Genomic DNA, 27,119 nt, shown 5'->3' on the forward strand with positions numbered 1-27,119 from the left:
ACTATGTGAAGTTATTATTTTTATTGCTTAATAATGGTCAGATATGGAAAAATTTATATAATAAAACAAATATAAATAAAGGACATATATATGTAGATAAAAGGTATAAATGATGGAGAAAAATATATAGAGATATGGAAAAACAAGAAAATCTTAACCATCACTGGTTAGTGGTAAAATAATATTTAATGTTTTCTTTATTTTGTATAAATATATATTATTTTATCTGCAAAGTTAATGCTTTTCATTTTTTGAAACTGTAAACATATTATATTGCTTTAGATCATTTCAGAAGGATAATTAGCTTGTTTAGAGAATATATGTCTATTTGGAAGTACATATTCTCAGCTCTGTATGTCCCCAAAATATAATCTTGCTTTTGTAATAATAATATGATAATGAAAACAGAGAGTCATATTTGATATACATACACCAAAATGTTATCATTTAACTTGGAAGAGATTAATGGTAAATAGTTTTTTCTTATTATTCATCTTCTCTAAATTTTTGCTGTGGATATATATTTCATAGTAGACAAAGACTAATCTTAGAAAAATAATACCTTTTAAAGTAAGAATATTATTTGCCCAATTTTTTGTTCTACCAACTATAAATTAGGCCTGTGTAAACTGAAAATGACAATTCTTTGCCAGCTTAATGATAGGATGAGGAAGATGAAACAACAATTTATTATACAGTAAATAACACCAATACTTCTACTTTAGAAACTTTATTGTTATCATCATCATTTATCTTGATAAGAACTAATATATTCAACATGCTAACTTCAGTTACTCTATTATCTCATTTTATCTTAATGACAGACCCAAGGAGTAGGGTACAATGCACTTTATAATCTGTGGAATCTCTCTTACTGGGAAAGCCAAATGCAATGGTTCAGGAGATTTTTATAAGCAGCAATTCAAAAAGAATGGCTTAATCCTGGAATAAATTCTAAAGTAAATTGGGAATAGGAGACTATCACCTTCTCAGCAATATACCTACTGTGGTTCATACAAGCCTATTTAAAATAAATACCTGATTTGGGATAGCATTCAGAATGTTAGAATGGGATGATATACTGGTATGCATCTAAGGAGCCAGGCCATGACTCTGCTTATTTTTACTTAAATACGTAGCTCAACTCCTAAAATGGGAAAGGAAGAATTGCACAGTTGGTTCAATTAATGGCAATGATTCATCTCAGAGTCTCATGGGAAAAGGAAATGACCGAGAAGAGGATATAAAATTTCGAGAAGTTGTCACAGGAAACCTGAGCAGCATGGAGAAAAGAATCCAGTATATTTCAGATACACAAGCCAATCTCATAGATTCAGAGCGTTTCCAAAATGTCAGTGCAATGACTGATGAAAGATTTGATGATGTTCTTCTCCAACTGAGAACCGTGGCTTCCTCAGTCCAGGAACATGGAAGTGAAATAGATGAAATCTCCAAGGCATTAATAAGTCTGAACACCACATTACTTGCTTTGCAGCTCAGTATTGAAACACTGAATGGCAAAGTCCAACAGAATACAGTTAAACAACAAGAGGTAAGAACTTTCCTATTGGAAGGCCACATGCTGACACTGAATTCATTTAGCTCCTATCTCCTCAGAGGAACAGGAGATCATTATAAACATTATAAACCCTGATTGAACATCATCCTACCTACCTAGATTCCATTCAGAATCTTACCAGGTCTCAATCTAGTTCCTTTTCCAGATTCCCAGCAAAAAAGAAAATATTTTTCCATTGGATATAGCCTCTCAAGGTATTTTAGTATAATAAAACCTGGTATAGTATCTCTTGTGGCTGCCTAAACCAATTATGATTTTTAGATTACCTTAGCAGATCTGGAGAGGTGGGCACTCTGTAAATTTTACAATAGACCCCCCATTTTTTTAATCCTCATTCTTTACATGGATAACCTAAAAAATCTAGTTTAAAATAGTTACTTTGTCACTCCCAGGAAGTATACATAACTTTTATGTGTAAATTAACTATAATTTAAAAATGAAAATTTGAATAATATATTACATGTATTATAATAGCATCAAATATACAGGACAAAAGAGCAAGATATATTCTAGACCAATTGTCATCAAAAGTTTCTTTTTAAAGGGTCAGATAAATATTTAGCTTTGGGACTACATGGTCTATGTCAAAACTGCTCAACTCTGTGATAAAAGTAGAACAGAGAAACAAAACATTATCAAAATAGATTAAAAGGTTTGGTACATCAGCAAGAGAAAAGGCCAATGCACAACGGAAAACCAAGAAAATACTTGAAAGGAAAAGTAATAAAGAAAAATATAAAAAAATTTATGATTTGGTATTTAACCTTATCATAGTTTGAAAAGCAAATTAAGTATCAAGAATTTATTGTGTCTACTTTTACTCTGCCAAGTTAAATATATTGATAATGCCAATAATTTAGGTGCAAAAAGTAGGCACTAATGTACAATTAATAAGATTTTTAAATGATATCAAGTGTTTGGATGACAGTGTGAGAGTATTGAACAAAAAATTTAATATTTACACACTTGGATCAGATTCACTTTCAGGAAGCTGTCCTATAGAAACACACACACACACACATATATATAATGATGTTCAGCCCAGACAGTGTGGTGCACTGGTTGAACGTTGACCTATTGACCTATGAACCAGGAAGTCATGGTTCCAATCCCAGTCAGGGCACATGCCCAGGATGCGGGCTTGATCCCCAATAAGGGTCATGCAGGGAGCAGCCGATCAATGATTCTTTCTCATCATTGATGTTTTTATCTCTCCTTCTCCCTCTCTGAAATCAATAAAAAATTTTTAAAAGATGTTCATTATAGCATTATTTAAAGTTGTAAAATATGTACAGCTCAAAACTCTAATAGGAATCAAATAAACTATGAAAAATACATACAGTATACTTACACTAAATTATTAAATATAAGGCAGCCTCTAAGTATTATAATAAGTAAATATATCATTGAGTAAAAAATTAAATATATTATTGAGTAAAAAATTAAAGCATGTCCCAGATCAAACAAGTACTATCTCACTTGTTCACAATCTCTCTATACTAGTATATGCATATATGCATGCAGGTATATAAATGCCATTAAAATAAAAATAATAATGAAATCTCAAATACAGAGGCAATGAAAATTAAAAAGATATTGTTAATATGCTAGTTGAGATTGTATTGAATATGAAAAGCGATCCTGAATTTTCATTTCCACTGGGAAATATGGCATTAAACTCTGTTACTGATATAAAACGATTATATATTCAAATCTGTCAAATTCACAGAATTGGAATACTAAATTTTACTATAAGTACAGTATAAAAAAGCTTTACTTCAGATAAATTAAAAATCATATCACAAGTGTTTTAAAATTATTTGTGTTTTGACATCTATATATTTGGAAATAGAAGAATACCTTAGATATATTCAACTAAGGTGGGAGCAGGGCAGAGGGTGTGAATATTCAGCTGTTCAGTCAAAAGAGGAAATGCTTCAAAACCAAAGAATTAATCTTTTAAAATAGTTCTCTAATTTTTGTAGTGTTATTCCATAATATTCTTGTAATATTATATGTATTTTTTAAAAACCTGGCTTCCAGGGTTTCTTAAGCTTACATATTTTATCAATAATGGTGTAACAAAAATTGTGGATGCTTGCTTATGCTTCACAGGAGATGAGTAAATTAGAGGAGCGTGTGCACAATGCATCAGCAGAAATTATGTCTATGAATGAAAAACAAGCACTTTTGGAACAGGAAATAAAAGGAGAAGTGAAACTATTGAACAACATCACTAATGATCTTAGACTGAAAGATTGGGAACATTCTCAGACACTGAAAAATATCACTTTAATTCAAGGTAAAATAACTTCTCTTTCTTTCAGAAAATTATGTATTGAAATGTAATGATACACATGAGATTTGATCTCCAAAATCCTATGACTTAAAATAGTTTTTGAGCATACATTTACTACAAATATCTATAGAAAGAAATCTTCAGATCATATTAGGACATGGTAAGGTAACAGTATCCTGGTATCCTTTAAATAGAAAGGGATACGTTCTAATGAGTCATTATCCCAAGTTTTCTGTAAGGCACAAAGTTCTCTATCTGTCTATAAATCAAGCTTGTTAATTCTCTTTTTCAAAACTTCCAGATTCTTTCTTATGTTTTACCCTATTGTATTATTAATTAGAAAAGTCTTTGAACTCTCCAAAATAAGTGAATTTGTCCATTTATTTTTAATTGGTTTGTAAAGCAAGGTGAATTTGCAAATTAATATTTTTACACTAGTTGCTAATTAATTAATTGTTAGTATTTTTTATATTTACTTTCAACCTCTTGGTAGTCTTTTGTTTAGGTTCGTCTCTCACAAAGAACAAGTCCCAGAAGACTATATAAAGTACATTTTTGCTTCCAATGCTCACAATTCGGAAAAAGTAAATAATGTATATTTATAGATATATACATATGCAGTAAGAAAGCTTATTTTTAAATGCAGGTTAATGTGACACACGAAGTTCATATTATCTTTTTAAATATTTATCTTTGAAATGGAAGTAGATGAATGAGTCAGGTAGAATGTAGATTAGATACCTATTTCTTGGATTGCAGGGATGTTCTCTTTATTACTCTGCAGTATAGCTTACTTATAGAAAACACGTATGTATTCTTTATTACATTAAAATAGATAATAAAAAATTTCAATTAATCAGCTTTCTAACAATTAGACAACTACACTTTAGATTTCAAATAAAGATCCTAAACTTTACAAATCCAAATCTAAATCATTGATTCTTGAGCACCCCACTCTATCCACCCCCAAATCTGTTGCTTTCCCAGTCTTATCTGTTTGTTGTATCATTGTTCAATTTGTTACTCTCTCAGACATCTTGGAAACTATCTTTGACATTTTCCTCTCACTCCCTACATCCAATCCATCTATGTCCTGTTAACTCACAATATTTCAAATAAAATTCATTTTTACTATCTCCTTTGCTACTATTCTAATTCAAGCAACTATACTCCAGTTTGATGTACTCCATCAGCTTCCCAATTGTTTGGCCTAACTGTGCTCTTAATTCATTCTACATAATTTAGAGCAAAATAGTGCTATCAAAAAATGTCATTATCCTGGCTGGGGTGCTCAGTGGTTGAGAGTTGGCCCATGTACCAGGAAGTCATGGTTTGATTCCAGGTCAGGGCACATTCCAGGTTGCTGGATCAATCCCCAGTAGGGGGAATTGCAGAGGGCAGCTGATCAGTATTTCTCTCATTGATATTTATATCTCTCTATCCCTCTCCCTTCCTTTCTCTCTAAAATTAATAAAAACATATCCTATATAATAAAAGGCTAAGATGCAAATTGACCTAATGGTGGAACGACCAGTTGCTATGATGCGCACTGACCACCAGGGGGCAGATGCTCAATGCAGGAGCTGCCACCTGGTGGTCAGTGCGCTCCCACAGCATCACTCAGCCAGAAGCTGGGCTCAATACTGGTGAGCACAGTGGTGGTGGTGGGAGCCTCTCCTGCCTTTGGGGCAGTGCTATGGATGTCCACCTGCTGGCTTAGGCCCGCTGTCTGAGAGTGCAGGCCGGGCTGAGGGCCCCCCCCCACCCCAAGTGCATGAATTTTGTGCACCAGGCCTCTAGTCTATAATAATAAAAGTGTGATATGCTAATTAGATCAGACCCCCTTCTGGACGACCTTCTGGATGAAGCCAGGGCTGTGAGGGAAGCCCCGGTCCTGGGTGACTGCCTGTGGCTGGAGGGAAGCCCAGGTCCCAGATGCCAGAGGCAACCTGGTGCTGGCAACCGGGGGAAGGAAGGCCTACTCTTGCACAGATTTCGTGCATCAGGCCTCTAGTTTAAAAATATTGCTAGACCTTTCCTCTCTCAAGCTAAGATGCTCCAAAGAAAATCTAAATTTCTACTTGGTCTGGCACCCATCTCCTTATCTGCCCTTATTTTCTAATTTTCCCTCTGTCTAGCTTAGAAATCTGGAAGAATGAAAATGCCATTAAAAGGTGTGAGTTAAGCCCTGACCCAGTGGCTCAGTTGGTTGGAGAGTCCTCCCATACACCAAAAAGGATTCCTAGTCAGGGTACATACTTTAGGTTGCAGATTCGGTCCCCAGTCAGAGTGTGTGTGGGAGGAAATCAATCAATGTTTCTCTCTCACATCCATGTCTGTCTGTCTGTCTGTCTGTCTCTCTCTCTCTCTCTCACACACACACACACACAGCAATAAAAACATATTCTCATGTGAGCATTTTTTAAAAAGTGTAAGTTAGCTGAAACCGGTTTGGCTCAGTGGATAGAGCGTCAGCCTGTGGACTCAAGGGTCCCGGGTTCGATTCCGGTCAAGGGCATGTACTTTGGTTGTGGGCACATCCCCAGTACGGGGTGTGCAGGAGGCAGCTGATCGATGTTTCTCTCTCATCGATGTTTCTGACTCTCTGTCCTTCTCCCTTCCTCTGTGAAAAATCAATAAAATATATGTTTAAAAAAAGTGTAAGTTAATAAGGAGGAAGTGCTAGTTTCACTTGTTGCTATCTAGAATGAGCACTAGACTCTCTCTGTCTTGAAATGTCCTTCTCTTACCTCTCCACTTTTTCTTGGATCCACTCAAAATCACCTTTTTAGAGATAAGTTCCCCCTCATTCTCATGCTTCTCTCCATTTCTATATCTTTACTTACTTTAAGTTGCTCATAGTACTTATTGCTATATGAAATTGTTTTCCACTTTCATTTGCTATTTGTTTATTATATATCTTTCAATAGAATGTGAGCTCCAGGAAGTTGAATCTTGTCTTAACTGTCTTTTCTAGCACGTGTTAGAGCACCTGATATATAGTAGGTGAGCAACTATATATGTATTGAATGAATAAGTGAAACTAGTACTTTTATTTCTTTTCATTTTTAGTACTATCTTGTCAAGTTACACTTTATAATGGCAATAGCATTCTTCCAAGTTTCCAAGATAGAATATTTAATTGTTTTTTATTCTTTCTCCCAAGGCTATTAGTTCTTATGTTCTATCCTTTATATGCTTGTGTAAACTGTTTTTATCACTGCTCTGCCAGACTATTGAAATAGTCTCCCAATTATTTCCTGCCTCAATCTTTCACACTATAATCCTTTCTGCATTCTTGTTAGAATGCAGTGTTCTTGAAGGGAACCTAGATTACAAAAAGCCTTTCACGGCCTCCTCATTAGACATATATGTCTCTTTTTAGCATTGAAGGTATTCTGTAATGTGTTTCTTAACTATTTCTTAATGTCTCATGATCTCCTTTTCTCTTTTTAATCCCAAATATTTCAATTGCTTTTACTGTAATTATAACATACCCAATACTTTCATACATCCTGCCTTGGGTCTTTTCTTTCACTTGAAATAATATCTTTCCTCTTCTATTAGTATCTGAAAATATCTACCATTCCATGTCCATCTAATATGTGAGCTCTTACATGAAGCCTTCTCTAGTTCCACCATAGTAATACTATTGCTGAAATTTATATTTTGCTTAATATTGAACAATAAGTATTTTTTCACAGGAGTGTTCTTAATATGATCCAATATAATAAAGATGTAATATTCAAATGGTTGTTATGCCATGAAGTGTAACAACCGACCGCGTATCGACCAGATCACGGATCAGCAGGAGGGTGGGGCAGCAAGCTACAAGTGGGCGGTGGAGAGCTACAGGAGGGGGCAGGGCAGAAAGCTATGAGGGGAGCTGGGGGCAGAGGGAGCTACAGGAGGGCGGGGCAGCAAGCTAAGAGGGGGTGCGGGGGAGCTACAGGAGGGCAGGGCAGTGGGCAGAGAGCTACTGGAGGGTGGCCACAAGCTACTGGTGCACGGATTCATGCGCAGGGCTACTAGTTGTCATATATAAAAGTATCTCATATTACCTTATAGTGAAATGTTAGGTCTTCTTGGAAACAACAAGTTCCTTAAAATGAAGGACTATTTCTATATCCTTTATAGCATCTAGCCATAAAATACATTTATAAATACATATTTATTAAACTACAACCCAGAGATATATATTGTATCAATTAATGAGTTCTTTATCATTTGTGGGTTGTATCATTACTTTCTGTCCTTTTCTTTATATTAACAATTGCTAAATAATTATATAAAGATAAAAGAAATAAAGATGTTTTAATACATTTCTCAGCTAATTATAGTAAGTAGAGTTTAAAGGACTAAATTATTAAAATGGTAAACAGAGTTTGGTAGAGAGTGGGGGACAACATGACTTAAAGTTGGTGAACACTGAGGCAGGAAGCTAAGAGAAATAAAATATGTCCCAGTATTGAAAAAAGATAACATAATGTTCACTTAGGAAAATTTTAATGTATTTTTCCAGCATCTAAAAGCACCAAATAAATATATTTAATGGTAAGGAAGAAGAATAAGCAATTGATTGCATTTAAATTTGGAGATTTGTGTGCAATTAATAATTGGAATTTAAAAATAGATTGACGTGTCTTTAGCCACTATAAAGGAAAAACTAATCTCAGGAATAATGGAAGAACAGATGTAAAAAATGAAGTCAATTAAATTTGGAATACTCTATCCTAGGTTGTCAGGAAAGAAGGGTTCTAGCTCTGGTTTTACCCAATTAGCTTTAAGATCTTGAATAACTCACTCTCTCTGACCCTCTATAAGTATGTTTGACTAAACAATCTTTAAGGCTTTTCCAGATTAAATATATCTAAGTCAGTGAGTATGAACACTGGAAGAATACAAAAAAGGGGGCAGGTGTAAGTAGTTAGAGCCTACTTAAGATTTGAACTCAATATGAGGCAAGATTGAGAACAAAGTAAATAATTTATTATCATAATAATTAGGACATGAAACATAACTGGAAATTTCGGCAGATATTAGTGCTATATTATCATCTGAGGATTTAAAATAATGATATGCCTGGGTTTGCTCTGCCAATAAACTGCATAATGTTGATCTATAATATTTATGATTACTAAGTGTTCTAAATCAGTGCATTTCTTGGGCTTATGTAGAAATCTCAGTTTTCCTTTTTTTTTTAATTATGGAGAAGGAGCTAAATAGTGGATTTTTATGTGTGTTCTATAAAGGGAATTGTTCATGAAACATTTTTTTCTATAGCATTTAATAATTATTCCTGTAACTTTGCAGTTAGGAGGTATAAAATGAAGAAAAAATAATGTGAATGCTTATGGCTTTTTGAACTAGAGCAAATAATATATTTTGACCTATACCAATCTAGTTTTCTTTGACATATGCTAGCAAGGGAGTTGACAGGTAGCATTATTTCCATTTATATATGCACATATGTGGTTATTGATGTGATTATGGAACAGAATTTTGAGAGACTAAATAGTAACTCAGAACAAAGAAAGTGACTACGATAGACTAAGTCTCCTAACTTGAAGTTCTTCATTCTTTTTTTTCCATAACATGGCAGAGTAGATTGCTACATTTCTTTATGGTTGAGTTGGAGATATATAATAGATAGATAGATAGATAGATAGATAGATAGATAGATAGATAGATAGATATAGAGATACACAGTTTTTAAACTGACTGAAGGAAATCTGAGGGTGAAATATACAAAATACTTTCAGACCAGATTACAAAATATCTAGAATCGTCAGCTGAGGGATGATGGGCATGTGAACTACTAGAGATGGAAAGGAGAGCAGTTTTGGAAAGTAGCATGATACCATTATGTTGACAACGTTTTCAAAAGTTCTATGCACGCCGAAACCGGTTTGGCTCAGTGGATAGAGCGTCGGTCTGTGGACTGGAAGGTCCCAGGTTCGATTCCGGTCAAGGGCATGTACATTGGTTGCGGGCACATCCCCCAGTGGGGGGTGTGCAGGAGGCAGCTGGTCGATGTCTCTCTCTCATCGATGTTTCTAGCTCTCTATCCCTCTCCCTTCCTCTCTGTGAAAAATCAATAACATATATTAAAAAAATAAGTTCTATGCAAGAAGCTAAGAGAAAAGTGGTTTATGATCTGTGTACTTTTATTTGTTCAAACTATTTAAGACACAAAACATTTATTTAAATATTACCTAATATTTAAATGCATGGTGGGAAGTTAAACTCCCTTTGTTGGGAAGAACTGTACACAGGTATTACAATATTACTGACTGTAGTCCCTCTGCTGTACTTTACATATTCATAACTATTTTGTAACTGCCAATTATTATCAGTATTATTACATTAAAATAGAAAGAGGGGGATTTTAACTCAAAATTTTATAAAATAACATGTTTTTTCCAGTATACTTATTTAAGTGTATATGTATATTTTTTCCCCATCACCTTTTATTCCCCCATCCCCCATTTACCTTCACCCACATCCTTCCCCCCATGCAACACTGCACTGTTGTCTGTGTCCATTGAGTTCTTTCTCGTTTTTTCTCTTCTGCTCAATCCCTCCACCCCTCAACCCCCATCTTCCCTGCCAAGCTGTCAGCCTGCTTTCTGTCTATGCGTCTGTCTCTATTTTTCTTGTTAGTTCATGTGAGTGAAATCATATGGAATTTGTGCTTGGCTTATTTCACTTAGCATAATGTTCCTTATGATTGAACTAATGCTCCAACCTTAGAGCTGTATGCAGTTACTATACATAGTTACATGCAAAATAACTGAAAGGATAATTAGTGATTATGAAGTTCATTTCTTACTTACCACAGAAATGGTGAAAACTCTTCATTTCAGAGGCTAAGAGCCTAGATCTAGTCTGTATGTCCTTCGTTTCGTGTCTCACACATTCTAGTTTTCCCTGAAATGTCTGTGTCTTGCTTTAGAGGCTGAATCACTAAATCAAAGTTTTTGCTTGTCCACTTTTTTAAAAACAACAACACCATCCTTGGGTACCATGGATTTCTTCCTTTCAGTTTGATCAGCGAAACTCAGGCTGCAAATTGAGTCTTTCTGTCCTGCTTGCCCCTCCATCATCACGGTGTGGAGAGTGACCTGCTGCTGTGTGCATGGTGGGAAGTTAAACTCCCTTTGTTGGGAAGAACTGCATTTCACATAGATTAGGAGATGCACACAGGTCCCCACTGATATACTAGTAGAATCACATTTCTTGTGGAACATCTAAATATATGTTTCCACCAATAAGCTTAGGAGAATTTGCTAGTTAATTACTTAATGCCCAGTAATATGTAGTTTGCATGACGATTATGTGAAAAAATGTGCAAAAATGGACAACACCTACACAAATACAAGAAAAATGTACAGGGCTGTTCTCTTAAGATGATAGAATTATAAATTATATTTTCTCTCATATCTTTTATAGGCTTTTATATTTTCTAGAATAAATAGAGTTGCTTTTGTAATGAAAATAAAATAAAACATTACTGTTCAATGTTGCATATGAAAAAAAAGGACAATGTACAATTGAGAAGAACAATGATATATGAAAACTGAGTAATCAGGAAAGGAAGGTTCCAAAACACAAGTTATACCTTAAAAAAAATGGAACAGACCAGAAAAATAGAAACAGAAACAAGGACTTCAAAAGAAACAAAGGAAATGGATGAATATACTTACTCATGAAATAATCTGTGGCCACCTCTTAGAATTCTTCCATTGTTACATCTCCAAACCTAATTAGAATTTGTAAACAAACCACTCTAACCAATGATGCTAAATGTAGTTGTGTGTTGTCCTTGGGCTTTGTATGTGGCTGAACCATAGCAATTGAAAATGCCTCTTTTAAAACATCATTTTGTTATTCTACTAGTGGCCTGGTGCAGGGATTCATGCACATTGAAAGAAAATTAATTAGAAGAAATATTTTAAAAATATATATATTTTTTATTGATTTTTTACAGAGAGGAAGGCAGAGGAATAGAGAGTTAGAAACATCAATGAGAGAAACATCGATCAGCTGCCTCCTGCACACCTCCTACTGGAGATGTGCCTGCAACCAAGGTACATACCCTTGACCAGAAGTGAACCTGGGACCTTTTAGTCCGCAGGCCGACGCTCTATCCACTGAGCCAAACTGGTTAGGGCTAGAAGAAATATTTTAATATCGCTATTCGCCCTTTATAATAGAAGTGTCAACCAAATTCACGATCGACAATGACAGATCGAAACACACACATGCAATTGTTGCCAGCGAGAGCTTTATATGTATTGCGCATGCACAAGTCAACGTTTATTTTTAAATTGCCAGTGCCTGTCGTCTGTACTGGCGGTTGGTCGGACAGATGGACAGTCAGGTCACTTAGCCTTTTATATATATATAGACTAGAGGCCCAGTGCATGAAAATTCGTGCACTTGGAGGGGAGGTTGCCCCTCAGCCCAGCCTGTGCCCTCTTGCAGTCTGGGACCCCTTGGGGGATGTCCACCTGCTAGCTTAGGCCTCCCAGGGTGGGGGAGGGATCAGGCCTAAGCTGGCAGTTAGACATCCCTCTGGCAGCCTAGAAGCCCTGGGCCTAAGCCATTAATCCGACATCCTTAGCGCTGCCGCGAAGGCAGGAGAGGGTCCTGCCACCGCCACTGAGCTGGCCAGCCATGAGCCGGCTTCTGGCTGAGCGGTGCTCCCCCTGTGGAAGTGCACTGAATGCCAGGGGGCAGCGCCTGCATTGAGTGTATGCCCCTTGGTGGTCAGTGTGCATCATAGTGACCAGTCGTTCCTGGTCGGTCCACCTTTAGGGTCAATTTGCATATTACCCTTTTATTATATAGGATAAGATGATGCATCTGGTTTGTTTCTTCCTCTTGGAGCTGAAAAGAAAATTGCTAAGTGTTTTGCTTTACAGGTAGGGAATAGTATTTTTGCCCTGTGCACTCTGTATGGAAGAGCGAATACTAGTAGGATACCTTTAGGTTCTAAAGACATGCTCAGTACCATCATTCTAAAGAAGTGATCACCACATATCTTATATCTGTTTTACTGGGCACAGAAAATTCAAATGACTGTATTAGACTTGCTCTAACTCAGTACTCAGGGACATCTTGAAAATTGTGAGGCCAAGTAGTCATTAATATTCCCTGCAACCCCTCCAATTAGATAGATAGATAGATCTATTTCTACCTAAGGATTCTACTTAATATTTTACTTGAAAAACTATTCATTTTCACCTGCCTGCCATTCCCCACATCTCTCCCACTTACCCAGAATTTTCTTTCGTGTCATTCTACTCAGTGTTGAAAATATCCTACAAATCCCACTCCCTCAATAAAGCCTTTTCAAATATTGCTACCCATGCTGATCTGAACCTATCAGATACCGGAGTTTGTCACTTTCAACATTGTTTAGTTTGTCTAGTATGTGTGGTTTTGTTTCCCTTGAGGGTATCTGTCATGAGTTATAAGTCCTTACTTATACATTTCCTACACAATATGGAACGCAATACAGTGAAATATGCCAAGCATGTGCACAATACTACTATGGGTTTGTGCCATCATTGACTCATTGTCTCTTCTCTGCTCCCAGCTTCTGAGAACCTGGAAAAGTTCTAGGCACTCATAAATATTTATAGACAATTAGGTTGTCTAATTTAGGGCTGGCTCATTCTCACCAGTATAGGGCATTGCATGACACAATATGGGTATGCTTCAGTCTTATTTATTCTGCATTATTGTGTAACAAATAACAAACTCTGGATTTACTTATACAATTATCTTAACAAACAACAAGTTCATTTTGCCTATGTTTTAAAACTGCAATCAGTAATTATAATTTATTTTTTAAAGGGCCTCCTGGACCCCCAGGTGAAAAAGGAGATAGAGGCTTCGTTGGAGAACCTGGTCCACCAGGCATTCCAGGTCTAATGGGTATGATAATAGAAACCTCTTAGTCATCTACACGTCAATGTATGTGCGCAGTGTGTGTATGCATTGAAGGGCACATTACCTGTTCCAGCAGCCTAATCACTATAACGTACTGAATGGAAAACACTGATTTGGAAGAAAGTTAAATGCTTTAGCCAGAGCAACCACATGGAGTGGTTCATAACCTCATGAATGCAGAGAGGCTCTCTGTTCCACGGGCTGCAGACAGTATATGGCAGTGATCTAGCTTTAGATCACATGTGAAGGAGAACATGAAATTCATCTTCACTTTGAATATATTTGCAAGTTACCTGGTTTTTAGGATTCAAAAATATTCATTAATGTAAGTCAAAAGCAAGTTCGCTTATATTCCTTTTATAGCCCTTAAGTGGAATACATCTGCATAAACCTACGAAATCCAAATGTAAATATTGACTAGAATGCAGGTGATTTTTTCTGTGCTGTCAGACATTCTCTGTATTTTAGTTAGAGCAAAACTGTTTCAAATGATTTTTCTCTGTCTATGTTGTAATTTTGAAAGCAATATTTTGAAAGAAGATAGTAGACGACAGAAGGCGAAAGAGCATAAACTTTCTTTGCTCTCAAGAAAATAAAGAAGACAGTAACAATAACATGATTGTCATGTTATTCTTGGCTAGAAATCAAATACCCACATGCTTTTTGAAAGTGGGGAGTATATTGTATGGTCTAATTATAACTAGATAGTTTGTGCAGACAAAAGTGTCTAAGTATCATGTATTTCATCTTATTTTCTGTCTTCTGATTATGTGAAATACTCTTTTTTTTTCAATCAATGTATTGACCACCCCAGGTGACATCAGAAAAATAATTTTAAAAAATGAAAAGCATGGATTTTACACCTGCCTGACCTTTACATCACTGTGTTTAAAAAGCCACTATATGAGGTTTATGTGGGAAAAGTTTAAAAAATCATTTAAAAAAATATCTATTATATATCTAATGGGTTGTTTGTGTGCCTTTGAAAGTACTGTCAGGTAAGATTCTTTATTCAGAAAAGTCTTTCTACTTGACTAGCATTAAGCAGATCTTAATAATGGTGCACTAATGGCATAAGCAGGTGAAGTAACCAGTAGTAGTAAGCTGCCAGAGCTGCTATTGTCAGAGGCCTGTCAGCTCCTCCATCACAGAGTACAATTGTCACAGCTTTATAATTCAGCCAGAAAAGTGGAGAATGGGTTACAACTTGCCCTGCAATGCCTCATCGGGGAGCATCTTCTGCAGCTCTTTCTGAACTATGGATGCATGAAACACAAAGAAGGATTTACAAGCCTCAGCTCTAGTTAATACCATAAACAGATGCCATGGCAAAGCTGCTTTGATTCTTGTAGTGAGGGCTTAGTCTATTGCTGTTGGTTCTGCTCATTTACACAAATAGGCATTATCCAGGCCCTCATAACAGAAAGATTTCATTTGTTGGGGTGGACTCTTTTAATATATTTTATTTGTTTTTCACAGAGAGGAAGGGAGAGGGATAGAGAGCTAGAAACATCGATGAGAGAGAAACATCGACCAGCTGCCTCCTGCACGCCCCCTACCGGGGATGTGCCCGCAACCAATGTACATGCCCTCGACCGGAATCGAACCCGGGACCTTCCAGTCCGCAGACCGACGCTCTATCCACTGAGCCAAACCTGTTTCGGCGGGGTGGACTCTTTTAGATGGTTAGGTCACCACTTGGTTTGGTGTACTGTAGCAGAAGTACCCAAGTCATCAGGCATCTATCTCTCTTAATGAATTCCTCCTTCCTTAATTGCTGCATTCTGTTTTGTCCTCTGCCAAATTGCCTAACTGGCCATACTTGGTACTGGAATAAAGAAGTTAAGATTATATAATGGACTGTCAGGATAATTCTACTTCCTGATTTGAGCAAGTTTATTAAAATTCCACCTATACATCTAATGAAACCACTAAACTCAGCTTGACAAAGTCAAAGTCACTTAAACTCACACCAATAATATGAAAATCTGAGAAACTTAAGTGGTTATGTTAGTGGTCTTAAATAATACCATCACAATTTTACTCATGCACAGGGTGGATATTATGCTAAAATATGCTTTACCTCAAAATAATACGATAGAAATTTATTTCAGAGTGTCATTTCCTTGGAGTTATGCCAGGGAGAATGACCTATTATTGCCTTTTACTCGAGATACTATTCTTTCCCTGTGCTGGTGCTTTATAAGCCTTTGTGAATCTCGTGCACAGAAATACAGTTTCTGCCTTCACAGAACTTACAGTATGATAAGTAATTATATAATGGTGATGAATTTCATGACCAGGGATTCCTGATCTCACATGAGATTTTTGGGGGCCACTTTTAGGGAAATTTCACCATGTCGGGAATGCTTGGAAGAACACCTCCGAGTTCCTAAAGAAACCTCTTGGTAGCCATTTAATGGACCGTTTCTTCCCATTGTGGGACCACAAGGGTGCCTGACCTGTATGCACAGGAGGTACGACCTTCATAAGATGCCTTGAGAGGGAACCAAAGATTCCTCGGCTGCAAAATTCTCATCCACTGGGGCTGTTAACTTGTCTTATGTGGTCTGTATTTTCCACCATGGATTATGCCTCTGGAAGAGAAATGAACACTATCCTCATGTTGGATATTGGAGTCCAGGAAGCATATTGTATCAAACTTTATTTCCAGGCATGTCTTTATTCCAGCCCACTCCTACTGCCAGACTGACCTAGAGAGGCCCCGCCTCAGGCTTCCTTAGGACAGTGCTTGCTAAAATATACATGTTGTGCCAATGAATTTAAAAAATGGCACTGCTAACTATGTACATACATTAAATAAAACTAAATTTAGCAACCTAAATAAATTTTATCCTATCTAATAAAGAGTGAATATGCAAATTGACTGTCACACCATCACAAAGATCGTGGCTCCCACGATTAGATAACATAAGCCTTCTGGTTAAAATGCCAAAGACTTTTTCCCCCTGATATGTTTTTATTTGTAATAACAATGTTATTTATTGAAAACCTACAATGTACTAAGTACACTAATGTTACTACCTACTGTTTAGATGTAAAATGGATGTTTATACTTACTGTTTAGATATAGTATATGGAATTTTAGGAAATATACTATTATTTGGAGATTCACCTATATCATATTCATTAATGAAACTATATTGTTTCATTATACTCATTTTCTTTTTATTCATTAACCATGCAGGTCCTCCAGGTCTTAAAGGTGATCGGGGATCGATTGGCTTTCCTGGAAGTCGAGGATTCATAGGACCAGCAGGGAAGACTGGGAGGCCAGGTATTATGATAATTGTATTTTCTTCATAGAATATATAAAATAAATACTGGATCATAGGTATTTTTTCAGATTCTTACATAACAATGGTCATCACAGTATGAATAGTAGCACTCAAATGCAATACATTTAGTGGTCTGAAACATTTTGAAACTGATTATTATTCTCCTGAGGAAAGTTTCTATGTCCCTAAGGGAAATAGTTAAAAAACAACAACAACAGAGGATTTATAAACTCCACACAACCATAAATCACCATGAAGAATGGTATCTATTTTAGAACAAAGAGAGTGGAAAGACTGGCAAAGACAAACAAGCAAAGTACAAATACTGCTTTAACCAAAACCAGCCAAACCCTCTTAAGGTATAGTTAGCAAAATACAAATGAGCCTGAAATTCTATCCTATGCAAGATAAACTGCCTGCTATTACATAGTACTACTTAATAACCAACATTACTCATGTCCTTTAAGATTTACATATATGATGATATTTATTCTATTCCTTACACTAGCCAGTAGCTTAAACTTGAATTATTAACTTTGCACAGACATTTAGACTTGAGCAGGTTTATTTTTTTCTAATTTAAATTATGACTAAGAGAATATGATCTTTATTATTTTAAAAAAATAGTGTGTTTTTTAGAATAGTTTTAGGTTTGTAGAAAAATGTACAGAAAATATATACTTTCCATATACCACCTATCCACGTATTGTTACCATTATTATTTTTATTTTTTAAATATATTTTTGTTCATTTCAGAGAGGAAGGAAAGGGGGAGAGGTAGAAACAAAAATATCACTGATGAGAGAATCATTGATGGGCTGCCTCCTGCACACCAGCTACTGGGGATCGATCCCGCAACCTGGGTATGTGTCCTGACTGGGAATCTAACTGTGACCTCCTGGTTCATAGGTCAAAGCTCAAAAACTGGCCGGGCCAGTTACCACTATTATTCATAATTTGCCTTAGAGTGGTGCATTTGTTACAAATGGTAAACCAATATTGATACATTATTACTAATTAAAGTTCACAGTCTACATTAGGGTTCACTCTTGGTGATGCTCATCCTATGAGTTTAGACAACTGAATAATGGCATGCACCCACCATTAAATATCATACAGAGGAGTTTTACTGTCCTAAACATCCACTATTCCACCTACTCATCTTCACCCAGTTCCTCCTGAACCACTGATCCTTTTGCTACCTCCATACTTTTACCTTTTCCAGAATGCCATATAATTGGAGTCAAACTATATGTAATCTTTTCAGAGTGGCTTATTTCACTTAGCAATTTAAGTGAATGCATTTAAAGTTCTGCATATCTTTTTTGTGGCCTGATAGCTCTTTTTAACGCTCAGTATATTCTATTGTATGCATGTACTATAGTTTATTTATCCACTCACCTATTGAAGGATATCTTACTTTCTGCCCAATCTTGGCAATCATGAAAAAAGATACGTTAAGCACACATATGCACATTTTTGTGTGAACCTAGAAGTGCAATTGCTGGATTGCATGGTAAACTTGTGTGTAGCTTTGTAAAAACTGACAAACTGTCTTCCAAAGTGACTGCACCATTTTGCATTCCCACCAAGTGAATGAGAATTTCTATTACTCCAGATCCTCAGGCATTTGGTGGTGTTAGTGTTTTGGATTTTAGCAATTCTAACAGGTACATTGAGGTATTTTTGTCACTGTCAGTGTTTATGGACTGTCAATGGCATGAGGCTTAGAGGAAAATCAGCGGGCCACAAATAAGCAACCTACACTGTCCCCACCAGAGACCTGAGTACCTGAACTGAATGGTGTATTTAGGTACCAACCATCTCTAAAACCATCCAGCTTTAATCAGGCCTTTTTGTCATCCTGGGAAGAAGTGTTTGTTCATTTGTTCATTTGTTGGAAATTATCTGCATCACTCAGGGATTGTGAATATCCTATATGTCAATTTGGGTTCAGTAGAAAAGTTTTTAAAAATCTTAAATTTGAAAAAAATTCAAAGCTATTTATAGATTCCAAGACAATTCAAAATAATTCTGTGAAGTGAGAAAACATTTTATCTGTGAAACGGAATTTTTGGACTGGAACACGCAGTATTCCCCCTGGGCAGAATGGTTCCGGGTTCTTTGTCTGTGGGAATCGAAGAATGAAAACCATGGACGGAAGGTGGTATAGCAAAGGTGGAAATTTATTGAAGAACAAGTGCAGATTCCCACGTGGGGAAGGGGAAAGATTCTCACAGCACAGACTCCAACATGGGGAGGGGGAAGGAGTCCCACTGAGTTCCTTTTCCTAAAGGCTTATAAAGGCTGCAGATCTTGGTGCCTTGATATCCCCTCTGATTGGTCACTATTTCCTTGGACTGGTTACTATAGTAACTTCTGAGCTCAAAGGTCAACCTCACAGGGGACCTGTGAGGTTCTCTCCCTGCCTCCTTCCTTATTGTTTTCCTATTCCCTTTCAGGTTTCTTCTTCTCCTTCTGGATGAAGGGCTTCCTTCCCTTTATTTTGTAAATATAGACCTTTTGCTGTTCCCAGCTCCCTCATTCTATGGAAATGTACCTGTTGCAGCTTTTCAGCTCCCCTATTCTATGGAAATATGCCTTCTGCTGCTCTGCAGCCCTGTGCTTCTTCCATGGTCCCCTTAATTTCTAAAATCTCCCCAAACCTGTCTTTTTTTACCCCTAAAAATTCCTGTTTCATCTGTATTCTAAGTTTAAAATGAAAATGGTGTATTAGTCTGCGATGTATCTCAAATAGCTGGTCATTTACTATCCTTGGAAAATCATGGTAAGATTTTGTTTGGGACTCTTTCTGGTGCAGTTTATAATGATTAACTTTATGATGAACTAATTTGTCTTTCTAGAAAGCTACACAAAAAGAGGAAATGAGAGAGAAATTTTAGGAATGTTAAGAGAGCTAGACTGTTCTCCCAGCAGTCTGTCAACTTTGCACAACTTTGCTCTGTAAGTGGCCAGGGAAGAAGTTAGGAATAAACCCCAGAATAACTGTAGCACAATTTGCCGGATTTAAGGAGAAATAGCTTACCTCATTAGCTGAGTGCCTACATCGCCTCATATACTGTGCTTGCAGGCAAGGACACAAGACAAGCTAGTTCCCCACACTTGAGGAGTTATCTCCCAGAAATTTCCTCACAATAACTGCTCTTTTAAAGTTTAATCAGCCCTGGCTGATTTGGTTCAGTGGATAGAGTGTCGGCCTGTGGATTAAGAGGTCCCGAGTTTGATTCTAGTCAAGGGCACATGCCCAGGTTGTGGGCTCAATCCCCAGTAGGGGACATGCAGGAGGCAGCCAATCAATGATTCTCTGTCATCATTGATGTTTCTATCTCTCTCCATCTCCCTTTCTCTCTGAAATAAATAAAATAAATATATATATTTTTTAATTAAAATGATAATTCTGTAAAGTTTATGTGAAGTATCTAATCTTAGATTGTTCATTTGGGGGGGTTAAACATTTGTCAAAGTGGCTTGACCTTGAATTTCATGGGGGCACATACTTATTCCATGTATAATATTTTCTTTGCCCTTTTAGAAAAAACAGGGGTAGTATAGTATATATTTGTATCTTACAGAGATAGTACATATTTCAATCCTATATCTGAATCCTACCTCTCCACACAGCCTCTCTGTGCCTCAGTTTTCTTATCTACAAAACAGTGCTAATAAGAGGACCCATGTTTTAGAATTTCTATAAAAAACAAATCATGGTAAGATTTTGTTTGGTTCTCTTTCTAGAACAGTTTATTTGTTACTTCCTATTGACATTAAATCATAATGTTTAATTTTAGAAATGAATATATACTATGAACTATAAGTAATCAATAGATTCCTTAAAGTGCTTCAAACAATTTTTATCATAAAGCAAGCTGTGTATACATGTTGGTTATTAGCTACAGCTTTTACAAGTTTTAGGCATTTTTCTACTTTCAGTGCCCTAGAGTTCAACAAATGCCCACTAGCCAAAGTACTTGGGAGGGCATTCATTCACTCATGCACCCAGTCAGCACAATTTTGTGAGAGTTTACTGTGTGTTGGGGATAAATATAGCATAGTCGCTTCCGTCAAGGATTAGGCCACAGGGAAATGCAGAAGCAGTTAGCTCTGATGCAATGTGCTAAGTCATAAGCCTGTAGGAAGCAGGACAAAATGCTATGGGAGTAGAGAGTAGAGAATGATTGATTCTGTACAGCAAAACATGTTAGGGTTAGCGCAAACCTGAAAGATGCATGGAATTTCTTTGGATTTGTGGTTCTCAAACTTGAGCAGACCCCAGAATCATCTGTAGGGCCTGTTAAAACAACTTGCCGGGCTTGATCTCCAGCATTTCTGATTCAATAGGTCAGGGATTGCACTCCCAGAAATTCATTCACATCCAGTCTTTGGGATGCACCACTCTTAAGGAAATGGAAAAGAAGACAGATAAATTGTAATGGGAATAGAACAACACAGCTTAGATTGAGGTGGAAGACACCAGGATTCCTGGGGTAGGGAGGAAGGCAAAGTCAAGAGAACAACTAAGATGAATAATGACCAGCCAGCGTGGCTCAATGGTTGAGTGTGGACCTATGAACCAGGAGGTCACGGTTCGATTCCCAGTCAGTGCATGTGCCCGGGTTACAGACTCGATTCCCAGTAAGGGGCGTGCAGGAGGTAGCCAATCCATGATTTTCTCTCATCAGTGATGTTTCTGTCTCTCTCTACCTCTTCCTTCCTCTCTGAAATCAATCCTATATAATAAAGGCCTAATATGCAAATCGACCAAATGGCAGAACGACCGGTGGAACGACTGGTCGATATGATGTGCACTGACCACCAGGGGGCAGACGCTCAACACAGGAGCTGCCCCCAGCCTGCAGGCCCCAGGCCAGCCAAGGAGGGTGCCAGTAGCTCCCCTCCCCCCCGAATTGCCCTGCTGGTCGCCCCACAGAGGGAGGCAACCGCGGCAGAGGGGCGATCAGGGAGTGGGGATGGCCCATGAGTGTGCCAGTGCCAACCCCTGATCGCCCCACCGGTAGCCCCACAGATGGGCCCTGATCACCGGCCAGGCCTAGGGACCCTACATATGCATGAATTTTGTGCACTGGGCCTCTAGTAAAAATATATTTTAAAAAAAGAAACAGGAATATTTATTTTACAAAAAGGTGAATAAACCCAAACCCAGTTGATTAACACCTTAGTTTTGCCTACTTTTAGGAAAATGGATATTTAATGCCCTTGTACATTATTTAAGATAATGTGTGTAAAGGATCTACCCAGAACAGTGCCAGGTTTGTAATAGGGCTTCTAGAATAACATAATAATAATTATCATCATCAACATTAGCATTATATTTGAATTCTGTAGGTTGTTATAAAGTGATATTCTAGATTACTCTGGGATGTTCTGTCTCCATTTAAAGCAAGCATTGTGAATTGTCAGAATTTTAAAAAGTGTTTCTTTGTTTGTTTTCTTTTTCTATTTCCCCCCAAGGAAATCCTGGACAAAAAGGCCAGAAAGGGGAAAAAGGGAGTAGAAGCCTGGCATGTAAGTTTATAGTTTCTTGTTTTTTTTGTTTTTTCTGTGCACCTCTGTAATAAACAAGCTTTGATAGTAGAGGTCTGGGCTTGAGGCAACGGCTGAGAAAGAACTTCAGCATTGATCCATAGAGTCTGTGGAAGTCAGCCCCATTTTCCACACACACAGTGTGCTAATTGGAGTAAAACAAATAGATTGAAATTGTACAACACTTTGAATCTCATTACCCACTTGTGTTTTGGTTTTGTGATGAGCACAATTTTCTAAAAATTCCATGTAGAAAATTGTTCAATTTTTAAGCCAATTTCTATCTGTTGAAGGAACAATTACAGCCACCTTACCTGTTACCTGAGCTAACAGAAATATTAATATAGGAATCTGGACAATGTAAGAACCCTGACAGACTAATTCTCAGATGGCTGGGGGTTTTGTGTTTTGTTTTATTTAACTAAAAATGTGAAAAGTGGTATTCTATGTCAGAGACCTTCAAAACTGCAAAAGAAGAGATTTCACAAAAGGAATCTCTGTTCAGCGGAGGCTAATCTCATATTGCAATGTAGAGAATCTGTAAATTGGGCCTTCCAAACTAAATATTAGATGAGATGTCTTCAATATGCCATAGGCAATCACTGTCTTGGCCAAATTTACACAGATATAATGAAAGGATTGTGAAAAGGAATAAGGAACCCCTACTTCTCAGAATTCAAGGGTTGCTCCCCTGTATTCCCAACAGGAGCTACCTGTGATGTGTGTGTGTGTGTCTGTGGGAATAGCTGATACACATACACACAGATCATAATCGTTACCCGTGTCAGTATATATGACTCTACCTTTTTGCTCTCAATGGCTATACATTATTCCATTGTACAGCTATACAATAATTACCATAATATATCATTCAATCCACTAGTCATGAGCACTTGAAGATTTTTGCTTGCTTCGATTTGGGTTTACTAAACTATGCTACATATAGCATTCTCATACATGATCTTGTGGGAATATTTTTAATAGAGAATTTTCCAGAAGTAGAATCAATACAGAAATTATGGCAAATTCTTTAACATACAAACAAATCTAGCAGTTTTCCATAATAATTATCATTTAAAAATACAGTACCAATTTCTCTGCATTAACAAAAGTAATTATTTTGACCTAATGCTGTGTGTGGATGCCACCTTTAGACAATTTACCGTCACCATTGTGAATGCCAGGCATTAAAGTATGTGTAACCACATGACCTTTCCATCAATGTTGCATTGTTGATCTCTTTGCCCTTGAATGAAGTAACACTAGCATTGTGTTTCTCCTCAGAGTGCTTTAGTGTTATTCAATGATTATTAGTGTTGTTATTATATTAAGATAGTAGAATCATTAGTGTATCTTTTTTCCTTTGATCACTTTGATCTACTGTATACTTTTTTCCCCACTTTTTCCCCTTTCTCCTTGTCATCCATTTATTTTCAGTTGAGCCCCTGGCATAACTCACTCTTCCCTATCTTTATGTTTTTCTCTATCATTATCTCTACCTTTGTCTTTGCTTCTTCTTTATCTCCTTTTCTCCTTTTCTTGAGACTTTCTCTGAGCTTCTTAACTATGACTGGTTAATCTTGGCAAATGCAGAACTTCTTTATTTTATAGTCTGTAAGTCAAACATATTCACACACTGTTCTGTTGCCTGAGGTTATAAAATGCTTTTTAGATGTGTTCAGAAATGTTTTCAATTTCAGATACTTTCATGGATGTTTGAAGTTCATGTGCATTCTTTCTTTGACAAAGCATTAAGAGAGATATTTCTGTGTATAAACACATATAGCCTCCAGACTCCAGGGAGAATATATAACTCTATAATGTTTCAAAAACATCTATACAATATGTTCTGCTTTTCACTTAAAGTTAATATGCCAGTCATCTGCCCATGTCAGTACACATGGCTCTACCTTTTTGTTCTCAATGGCTATACATCATTCCAGTGTACAACTATACCATAATTATCATAATATATCATTCAATCCACTAGCCATGAACACTTGAAGATTTTTTTTGCTTTGAATTAGCTTTAATAAACAATGCTACATACAGCATTCTTATACATGATCTTGTGGGAATATTTTTTAGTAGAGAGAATTTTCCAGAAGTAGAATCGATAATTCAAAAATGACATGCATTTTGCAACTTGATGGATTCCTGCAAATGGCTCCTAAAAGATTGTGCCAATTTATTCTATATGAAAGTGCCTGATTCCCCACATCTTCATTTGATTCTGATATATGAAAATTTATATTAAATTATTTTAATATACAGTCTTTTATATTTTTCAGGCATGATTTAAATATAATACAAATAATAATTGATTTCCTCTTTTATATACGTGTCAGGACCGGTATCACTCCCTGATCATATTAGGGCAGGACCCTTTTAAGATCAGGTGGGTTGACGGGACACCTTCTGCTACCATCTCATTAAAAGGCCCTTCACCTCTGGACAAGTCACCAGTACAACTGACTCCGAGATCCCTTTGTGGCTCCTCCAAACAACTTTGGTTCCCGCGTGGTGCCCAGCTTCCTCATGGCTTCCTCTACTGGTCCTGGGTACTGTTTGGGCCTCTGTTCTTATGCTCATACCTCTCCCTACTCTAGTATCCCACCATCCCTAGCATCCCTAACCGGTGTCCTTCCATTGTACTGACTGGCATGTTTTTCCAACCAGCCCTCAGCGCCAAGCAAGGTATCCTCTGCCACCCACTCATCTAGTGCTCGCCAAACCAATTTAGCCCATTGGGTTGTAAGAGAAATCCCATGGGTGCTGACTAAATGTGAGTTCTTTATTTTCAAAAACATGCCTCAACCAGCAATAGGGATAACCTAAAAGAAAATCCATTCATTCATTCATTCAACATATGTTTATCTTATACCTCCTGGAGCTGAACTTCACAGCTAATAAGATTGCTGTTGTATCTGGCCTTACTGAGCTAATTATCCCTGAAAGACATAGACATGTAAATAGGCAATTATAAAATATAGTGGAACTGTATTGGAGGAAGAACAGGGCTCTATAGGTGTTTAGAGGATATCAAAATATTTAATTCCTTAGGATATTAAAAAGATAAATTGATTTTGATTTGCTTAGTTTACCTTCTTGTCTTCTTACCAAATTACAGCATTTTTTCTAAGTTTTATAGTGAGGTAACAGTTCATTCAACACATTTGAATAAAAAACAAAACTTGTTTTCTTAAATTACCTGGCCATTTCAAGTAAGAATTTTTTTTTGTCATTAAAAAGTAATGCTGATAATTTTTTTTAATTCTAAAAAGCTCTTTATATCTTGTGCTATAAATATCGAATATAGATCTTAGAGAAAATAAATATTTTAGTAGAACTGGAAATATTTTGTGTAGGTGAAGAAAGGGCTAAAAATGAGAAAGGATGAAAGATTAGAAAAGGAAGATCACAAAAAAAGAATAGGAAATATGTGGGATTCCATGTCATTCTTGACTATCTCTCTATTAATAGATCACATTTTCACAACTCCTCCTTCCTTCAAGGTTTAACACATAATCCCAGGATTCACAGCATTAGGATCTAGTAGAACTCTGAGTAGTGTGCCTGTATGTATCTCACCACTTCCACTCCTTTTCCTATGAAATGGACGTCTTAACACCTACCTCACAGGGTTGTTGTGAGGATCACATGAGATACTGTGTGTGTGTAGGTGCTCTATATAATCATAAAGTGCTTTAAATACATAAGGTATGGTTCATAGTGTTCTCTTCTGAACTGATTGCTATTCCTCATTGGTATAATGTAGATATTTCAAATCTGTAATACTAAGGAGTGAAAGCAAAATGAAAATTCAAGAAGCCAAAGAAATGTCATGGACAAAAAGAGAGATGCTAGAAAATAAGATAAGATTTCACATTAGATACAGCAATGCAGGTGTGACCAGATCACAAATCAAGGAGTCTGAGCCAAGCAGAAGAGCATAAATTATAAATAAAAACAGCAACTAACCTGAGTGCATGCAAGGGGCCAGAAGCTGTCAGCAGAGGTCAGAAAAAAAAAAATGTCAGGCTCATAAAACAATAGTCCTGGCTCCGAAAGACAAAGCATGAGCCCAAGACACTGCCGATGAGAAAGCTGCTGAAGTGTTGAAATAAATCAGGGTTGTCAGTGGTACTCTGGGTCTGAGCCTGCATGACACCACAGTCTCAGGGGTTAGGAGGGGGAAAAGGAAGATGAGGGGAGAAATTAGCCCATTGTCAGATAGTCCCAAATATTAGCAAGCTGGCAACATTGACTAGCCAGTTAGTACAAACATCGGAAACGAGTTGGATCTCTTTGTCCATGGTTGAATTGGACAGGACCTCCTCCCCTGCTCGGCACTGGGGAGCAGGTGTAAGCCGAGCAGCCCATTCACTAGCCAGCAGGCCTTGGCCCATGTTGGCCACAG

The 27,119-nt window shown here is 37.0% G+C and overlaps 1 protein-coding gene across 2 annotated transcripts in view; it reads left to right on the forward strand.

Moving 5' to 3' along the window:
- The window catches only part of MSR1 (macrophage scavenger receptor 1), a 66,769-nt gene that overhangs the window by 15,649 nt on the left and 24,001 nt on the right, over positions 1–27,119 (forward strand). Inside the window, exons 4-9 of one of the 2 annotated variants that reach the window (XM_079779638.1) lie at positions 1,140–1,552; positions 3,695–3,881; positions 13,743–13,823; positions 17,047–17,136; positions 22,628–22,681; positions 25,048–26,400. In XM_079779638.1, coding sequence (XP_079635764.1) covers positions 1,140–1,552; positions 3,695–3,881; positions 13,743–13,823; positions 17,047–17,136; positions 22,628–22,681; positions 25,048–25,049 — 827 coding nt within the window. In that variant the 3' untranslated portion in view covers positions 25,050–26,400. Of the gene's footprint in view, positions 1–1,139; positions 1,553–3,694; positions 3,882–13,742; positions 13,824–17,046; positions 17,137–22,627; positions 22,682–25,047; positions 26,401–27,119 lie in introns of those variants that run through there. The other variant, XM_079779637.1, reaches the window with a different exon arrangement.

This window comes from Cnephaeus nilssonii (genome assembly GCF_951640355.1).
Source record: "Cnephaeus nilssonii genome assembly, chromosome: 8".
Lineage (NCBI taxonomy): Eukaryota > Metazoa > Chordata > Mammalia > Chiroptera > Vespertilionidae > Cnephaeus > Cnephaeus nilssonii.